Source organism: Colobus angolensis, unplaced genomic scaffold (genome assembly GCF_000951035.1).
Source record: "Colobus angolensis palliatus isolate OR3802 unplaced genomic scaffold, Cang.pa_1.0 Scaffold251, whole genome shotgun sequence".
Classification (NCBI taxonomy): Eukaryota; Metazoa; Chordata; class Mammalia; order Primates; family Cercopithecidae; genus Colobus; species Colobus angolensis.
The window spans coordinates 2756906-2765592 of NW_012115722.1; the positions used below are offsets into that span (position 1 = coordinate 2756906).

The following is an 8687-nucleotide window of genomic DNA, read 5'->3' on the forward strand; positions in this document are numbered from 1 at the left end:
ATAAAAGCCTCAATCAAACAAACAAAAACAGAGCCTGGCACAGTTGTTTCCTTGCAGTTGGTTTATTTTGAGAAGTGTTCTCAAAGAACAAGAGTGGGGCATTGTTGGAGTGGAAGGAAAGGAGGAAAAGTTAAGTAAAGGTGATTATCAAGCTGTTCACTATTGTGAACAACTGGAGTGGATCCCTTAGAGATTCACAGAGGAGCCATGAGGAATGCACTTCAGAGGGGAAGTTTATCTTCCCACCAGCTTCTGTGCCTCATTGGATAAGGGTGATCTTGTGGGGTGTCAACTCCCTCATACTTTCAGGTTTTCTAGAGACAGAATGACTGAAAGTTTCCTGCAGGCATCCTATGCAATGATGGCAGAGAGCCCTGGACTTCCCTTTTGTTTGTCCATTCATTCATTTCATTGTTTTTCATTGAATATACACTTATTTTAAATGTGTGCCAGACACTAGGAAGTGGTTAAAGGTTAGAGCTCTTTCTTTGATATACAATAAGGGTGCGTCAACATAGGTATGGAGAAATCAAGAGGAGGTGGAAGAAGCAGAGAGCTTCACATCTGGTGGCCATTAACCCAACTTTTATAGCCACACATACCCTAAATATCCTTTCCATTTTACCATCCACTCTTAATTACTTTCAGTTATTCCTATTGAGGTTGGGGGAGGGTGTGGGAGGGGCGAATTTTAAAAGGGGTTTGGCTATTACCAGCTGTTTTCTTGGAGTGATTAACAAGTCTCTTCCATCTTTGTTATAGTCTGCTTCTGTGTTCCCTGGACACCTCCATTCCAGTGCAAGATTCCCATGGTTGAATTCATGTAAGTAAAATAAATATTTGGTGCAACTTGACTGGAGTAACTATTATTTATTGGCCTTTTGCTATGTCTCGGGCTATTGTTACTCTTGTTGTAAGTGCCTTACTTGGAACATTTCATTTACTTTTTTCAAAAAAACCATGAAGAAGGTCAATTTGCTGAACCTGCCCACAGCCGCTGTAAGGACATGCAGGATAAATCTCATGCTCAACCCTTCACCATGAAAGATGTGACCAAAGTCCAGGTTATCTGTCCCATAGGATAATTAGAGGCAATTGTCGTAGAAGGAGAGCCTGGGCAGAAGAGCCTATAGATTCAGGTCAGTGGCTGGTGGCCAGGTCAAGCCATTTTTAAGAAGTGGCTGGTGGGTTAGAGATAGAGGAGACCAAGAAGCAGAAATGGGAGAGACCACCCTGAGAGATGGTGGGAGATTCTTCTGTTACTGAGAATTTTCATGTCTATAAAACCTGCATGCCCCTATGGCTTTTTTGCTCCAAATGGTTCTTTTTTATTATTTTTAATTTATTTTTATTTTTATTTTTTTGAGATGGAGTCTTGCTCTGACACCCAGGCTGGAGTGCAGTGGCACGATCTCGGCTCACTGCAAGCTTTGCCTCCCGGGTTCACGCCATTCTCCTGCCTCAGCCTCCCCAGTAGCTGGGACTACAGGCGCCCGCCACTAGACCCGCCTAATTTTTTTGTGTTTTTAGCAGAAACGGAGTTTCACTGTGTTAGCCAGGATGGTCTCGATCTCCTGACCTCGTGATCTGCCTGCCTCGGCCTCCCAAAGTGCTGGGATTACAGGCGTGAGTCACCGCACCTGGCCCAAATGTTTCTTTTACATACATTCCATCTTTCGTCTGAGCTAACTTGAGAGACTTTCTGTTCTTTCCAGCCTTGATTAGAACTCAAGCCTGTATTACCGGAACTCCAGCAGCATTCATCATGTTTATACTGTCAGGAGAGAGATGGTTTTGTCTAATGGGAATGGCTAGTAGTTAGAGATCAGGTGACGTGTTTTATTTACAGTACTACCCTTTACTTATCTTGTGTCCTTGGGCGAAAACACCCTATTGGGTCTCTGTTTCCTGATCTATAAAGTGGGGATAAAATTGCTTACCATATCTCTTTTATACAAGGAGGATATATAAAACGATACAAATTAAAGTGACTTAAAAGTTTACAAAGCAATATATAAATGCAAATCATCATTATTATATTTGACCAAATAAAAATACATTCATCATACAGCCTTTCACACTAGTAACATTTCTAAGAGCTGATCTAGCACTTGAGTTTCAGCAAAAGTTGTGAGATGTGCTCCTTCCTTATTCTAAGGAAACGATAGAAAAAATGTCTGAGTAGGCATACCTGCCATATGCATGCATATGTATTTCATACATGTTTTTTCACTGGAGCAATGCAAATAAAATCAGTGTTACTAATCCTTCCAGCTGGGTGAGAGTTTATTTTTAAGTCTGAACATTCGTATGTTCACTGGTATGAATATTTTTAGGATACCCCACGCAAGCCTGCTTAGTAGAAAAAAAATTTCAAGTGCCTTCTTGGACAGAAGGTGTTCACTTTATTAAGATTTCAATATTTGGGAAGTTATAAATTTAGTGTTTTATGAATCAAACAAACAGAAATCTTAATACAAAAGTGCTCCAAATCTTCATCTGTCCCTTACTGAAAATGAGTAAATTGTGCAGGCATGAGCTTTCTGTTACTAGGGATGTTTGAGCTGTGGCTGAACAATCATCTAGCAGAGATAGTTAATGCTTGGGGGAGGAGCAGAAGATGGTCTTGATTCCTATTGAAGGTCATGACCACCTTACATTCTGGAATCAGACTGCATTTACTAGAGACTTACTATAATGCCTGTTGGAAATAATGCTGAGCCTGGAAGGAGTCTATTCTCTAGAACAGGGTCAGCAAACTATGGCTATGGGTCCCATCTGGCCTCTCACCTAATTTTGCAAGTGAAGTTTTATTAGAATGCAGCCATGCCCATTCATTTAGTTATTGTCTAGGGTTGCTTTTGCCCTATAGCAGCAGAGCTGATTAGTTATGACAGAGACCATTTGATCTGCAAAGCCTAAAATATTTACTATCTGATCCTTTATAGAAAAAGTTTGCCAATTTCTATAAGAAGCAGATGGCAAAGTTTACTGCATAATTCTCAGAAAGTGCATCTTTACCTACTGGGGTTATAAGGTGTATTTGAACTTCTGTCTCTATTTATTTTTGTGACGTTTATTTTTAATTTTAGCCAATTCTATGCACTAATTTCTTCATCTCTAGGATAGTGATATTACGACACTTGATCTTACCCAAAAAGCACAGAAGCAGTGAGAGTGGTGATATGATTAATACTCACTTCACTGAGTGGTTGTGAAGATTAAAAGGGAATATTTTACATAGTGTGAACCTGAACTCCTAACCACTACACTGTACTACGCTGGAACCATATAGAGGCAGATGGGGGTGGATGAGGGTTAGGGATGTCAAGGAAGTTTTGTTGTGGAGGGTGTGACTAGAATTGTATTTTTGAAGAGAAGGTGAGGACTCAGATGATAGTGGAGACATTGTTATCGCAGTTACAGGGAGGCGGGCTAAGCTGACCTCTGATCTTCCCAGCAAGGAAGTCCTCACTCCCTTACCCAACCCCCCTGCCATGTTTTAAAAGGCCAGAGAGATTTTTGCCTGCTAATTATTCACTTGACCCAGAGAAGTAAGTGCTTCTCTACTTTCAATCTGTGCTTTCTATCACTAAGATAAACTAGTAATGATTTGCCAATAAGATGCAATTACAGTGCCTGCTGAGGTCAATATTCAATCAGTGGTTCCATTCTGAATGCTGCTTTGATCAGTTGGTCAAAAATTTCCTTTCTTTAGATGCTTTGTAAACTATGATTGATTGAGAGGTTTGGGGGTTTAAGATTGGAATGTGGTTTCATTTTTAATCCAACTTGTGAGCCGCACTTCAAACTCTGGCCAAATGTGATAGTCTCCCTTGGGAAGCTCCTGCCCACCCTGAGACCAGAGTGGGCACTTCTTCCTATTCCTCCCATCATCTCCTGCCTTTCTACCAATACAGGTCAGACTCTAAAGAATAGCAAATAAAGTAGACTATTCTCAAGGTTTTGTAGAAAAATCAGCAAGTCATGTTGATTACTCTCCAGCAAAAACAGCATTTTTTTTTGGTTTTTCAATTATTTTCTAGTTTCTCCTTATCTGCTTGGTCAACTTTTTCTCCTTTCTCTTTTCCACATACAGGCTTTTAGACTTTCCTCTATAAGTTAGAATGACTCAGCTTCTCCCTCACTTTGTAAATCTTACTCTGAATAACAAAGTCCTTGTAGATAACTGAACAAGACCGTTGACTGTTCCTCAGACACATTTTTGGGAACACCAGCCCAGATCACCACAACAGATCTGCTGATTTATAAGAATATAGCAAAATTTGAATGAGAATAAATCTAAGTAAAATTTTGGCACTTCATTCCAGAAACCCAAAATGATGGTACCTCATTGCATCTTGGTGTTCTACTGGGTCATAATTAAAGTAGAATGCCTGAGTTTTTGTGGGCTCCTCTTTCTCTCTCTCTCTCCCCTGATCGCCCTAATTCATCTGAAAGTCTAATTTTTGTTCAAGGATAGAATTTCATCTTTGTTTTGATATGGATTCACATTTACTTAGGATTTATAATCAGAGGCTTTAAGTAGCTGGTGGTAGCCTTTCTGTGTAACTAAGATTTTATTACTTTATGTATAAAATTTAAATCTTTAATCCTCCTGGGTTTTATTTTGGTAATGTAGCAACATATCTTAAATTTAAGATATAGCCATAGCTTTTGTTGCAGAAATCTCTCTTATAGGAATCTACCCTAATGAAACAACAGCTGGACTTTAATAAACAAGGATGTTTATCACATTATTTGTCAAGGCAAATACAAAAAAATACACATGGATGTACATTAAAGAAGGAGCTACTGAATAAAGTCTGGTATAATCCTCTTATGGAACATTAAATGTTTCCTAAAATGGATAAACCTCTCTCTGTTGACCCAGAGGACTGTTGATACTGCATTGTCATGTGAGAAAGGCATCAAATGACAATAACAACTCCAAATCCCTTATATCAATTTTTTTTTTAATGTAAAATGATGTGGCTGAGAGTGGTGGCTCATGCCACCAGCACTTTGGGATTTACTTGAGGTCAGGAGTTCGAGAGCAGCCTGGCCATCATGGTGAAATCCCATCTCCACTAAAACCACAAAAATTATCTGGGCACAGTGGCGGGCACCTGTAATCCCAGCTACTCAGGAGACTGAAGCAAGAGAATCGATTGAACCCGGAGGAGCGGAAGTTGCAATGAGCTGAGATCCTGCCATTGCACTCCAGCCTGGGCGACAGAGTGAAACTCTGCCTCAATAAAACAAAACAAACAAACAAAAAAAGTTTAAGTAGAAAGACACCAGACTGCTATATTAGTTACTCTTGTTGTGGGTAGAAGTATGAGTAACATTTTCTTTACATGGTTTTATGTTATTTCACTGGTTTTAAAGATTGTGGTAGACACATGTTAATTTTGTAACTTGACAAAAAATTTCATCTGACAAAAAGATTTTTAAAAATAAAACAAGTAGACAAGTAAAACTGTTATTTCTCTATTTGAAAACTGTGGTGTCAGATATTTTGGGATTTGCATACATGTACAGAGAACAGTCTGTTGTAGTGTTCTGCTCATAGTCAATTTGTGCAAGAGCTAGGATAATTCAGGGAAGGGAGAGGCTCTTAGGTTCAAATTGAAAGAGGAGAATCCTAGAGCTGTTCGTCTTGGATTGTGGTGACTTTACCTTTATTTCTCCTGAGACAGATTCTCCCTTGCACCCATTTCCCCGGTGACTCACCTGTCACTTAATCCACTGAGGGTTAAGATGGCTCTAACCCAAAAGTTTTGTAGCAAATTTTTAAACCTCTCTTCTTTCTGCTGCCTTCTGAATTTGAGTTATTGCTATACTTTTTAGAGATCAATAAAAGGACTAGACTTGGTGGGTCCATAACGCAGGTTTGAGTTGAGTGTTCTGGTACCATCTATGTGACCTTGCATAAATAACTACTAATCTTAGATTTGTCAGCTACGGAGTAGACACAGAGATGCCTTTTTAGCAGATCTCACCCAGGATAGTAGTAGGTTTATGTAATGCATAGGGGTTGTAAAATTACTTTATAGTTCTTACAAATTTGGCATTTAACTACTAGTCTCAACTCTCTGTGATAATTTATCATAGAAATTATTGATTTGTATGATTACCTTCTTTTTGAAAAAAAAAAGAAAAGAAAAAGAAAAAGTTACTGCTTTCCTAGGTGAGGGCCCATTGGGAAATAATGTTTGCTTTTTGGTCTTTCTGCCTCTGGTGCTTGTGTAACAGAAGGTAGATGGTTGGTGTCAGACAAAATTCTACAGACCCATAGAAGAAAATTTCAGGCCTCTTGCCTATTGGGTGAAGATTAAGTGTTCCCATGATCTCCTCTATTACAGCAGTCAACAAGCCTATGATAAAAACAAAACCACTAACTCGTCATCTCTGACTTCATTTTTGCTGTATCTGTTGTCCACTGGGTAACAACAAGAAAATAATCCCTTTCTGTAATATTTTCAGTTTTTACTTAGAAGTGCGATCTGATTTTTATTTCTTTGTCCCATCTTTGGTTAAGCATCCTAGCTTATACAATTGCTCCCTCCTTAAAGATAGAGGCATTGCCTTAATAACAGGAATATTCTACATATTAAAATAGGCATCTTTGAAAGCACAAATTCATTTTTAGAATTAATAATCAATGTTAATCTGTTATCTTCAGGTGAGTAATCACTTATACACATATTCTCTTATTTAATCCTCAAAACAGGGGCTCAGAGGGAGCACCTAGCTTGCCCAAGTTCACATTGTTAGTGAGTGACAGAATTAGGGCCTCAGTCATTCTTTTTAGATAAGCAACCTAAACTATTTTAACACAGAGTTAAAGAAATGATCATTGACTGAGTTAATGATTCTATCAGTTAGACCCAAGGGACAACTCGCTTAACCAATATCTACTCCATGTAAGCCAAGGAGACTTCTTTTATCTGGGATTTCTCGGATAAGCTAACAGGAATTCCAAATGTTATTTGAACCTAGTCAATCATGGAACCCTGTTGAAGACCACTTCAGGGGAATAAATTCTAAAACACATGCTTTGGGAAAAGCTGCTCCAGCTAGAGTCAGACTCTTTTACCAGGTACCCTCAACACTAGAGACCCTTGCTTAGCTCTTGTAACATGGCAACACTTACATATAGCTGCTCGTTCTCTTTTGGGTGCACAAGTTATTAATTAATTTTAGTTGTAAAGAAATTAGCATTGCCAACTGTCCCTTGTGCTTGCGATCTGGTGTTCTTTTGTCAAAAAGCACTGAAGCCTATTGTTCTAACCTTTCCCATGTTCACATTGAATTTCTGATGACAAAGCATATTTATTGTCTTCCATCCAAATTTTAAGTTCTGTCTGTGGGGTTTTGGGCAGTTGCCATTCTGAGGAGGAGCAGAGGATCATGGCTTTGCCAAAGGTATGCTTGAACAAGGTGGCTAAAAATGACCTGACCTGTCTCTTCTTAGCCTTCTGTGTTTCATGTGGATGTTTCAGCAAACGTGCAAATCATTGTTGGTATAGGAATTGTTCACTGCCTGGATATTAATTTTCTCCCCATAGAAAAAGGAGCTGGGAGATGAATCACTGAATTGTTACCCAGCACAGAGAATATTGTCTGCATTCATCTATCTTCCATTCAATCTCCCTTCAGAAAGACATTATGGGTGAGCCCCACTCTTCTGACTGCAAGTATCACCAGTGACAGCTTTGCAAGTGACCTTAACAGCTTGTCAGGAAACTAATCAATGCAGCTTTTCACAAAGGAATCTACTTGATCAATATCACCAAGGAAGCTCAGACCTAACAAACAGATCACATAAGCATTTTCATGATCAATAGAAGTTACACAGAAAGTAAATTATTGGATATATTTCAATGAAGGTATTATAAATGCTTCCTACTGATAGCTCTTTCTCTGGGGGCTATAGTAATATACCAAAAGTGATAGAAGAGACAGTGTATGCCCTGTCAGACAGACCCCTAGGGACATGTTCTCAACATGAAACATACATACACAGTTAGTTGAGAAGATGTAACTCTGGTTTTGAAGGAAAACTGGTTTCAATGTTTGTCACCCTACCACCAAGTAGATTATAAATTTTTGATGAATGGGATTATTTTGGCATCCCAATACCATGGGCATGGGCATATAATAGGCATATCAGTTATATTCTTGCTGAGTTGACCATTATTCCCTACACTTCTCAGAAACTATTGCTACTTCTATGTCATCCCTGCCATTTCCACCCTCTGCCTTTTTCCCCACTATCCTTGGGGAAACCCCAATTCTAAATGTTGTAAACTTTCCTAACATATAGTCCAGAAGTGTGACATTAGGAAATGCTGAAATCTCTGGAAATAAAACTTAAGGCATAGCTGTACTGCAATAATACATTGAGATATTACCCAACTTTTTTCTTCCTGGTGTTTATGTCTCTATCAAGTATCTTGCCTCATAAAAAATAGACAGATCAATGAGACAGGAAGTCAACAAGGATATCCAAGAATTGAACTCAGCTCTGCACCAAGTGGACCTAATAGACATCTACAGAACTCTCCACTCCAAATCAACAGAATACACATTCTTCTCAGCACCACATCGCACTTATTCCAAAATTGACCACATAGTTGGAAGTAAAGCACTACTCAGCAAATGTAAAACAACAGAAATTA

The 8687-nt window shown here is 38.9% G+C and overlaps 1 protein-coding gene across 1 annotated transcript in view; it reads left to right on the top strand.

Moving 5' to 3' along the window:
• Nucleotides 1-8687, top strand: part of LOC105514943 (chromosome unknown open reading frame, human C16orf97) — a 49879-nt gene that overhangs the window by 14357 nt on the left and 26835 nt on the right. The window contains 1 exon segment of the mRNA XM_011946607.1: nucleotides 763-823. Within this exon segment, the coding sequence (XP_011801997.1) occupies nucleotides 763-823 (61 nt within the window).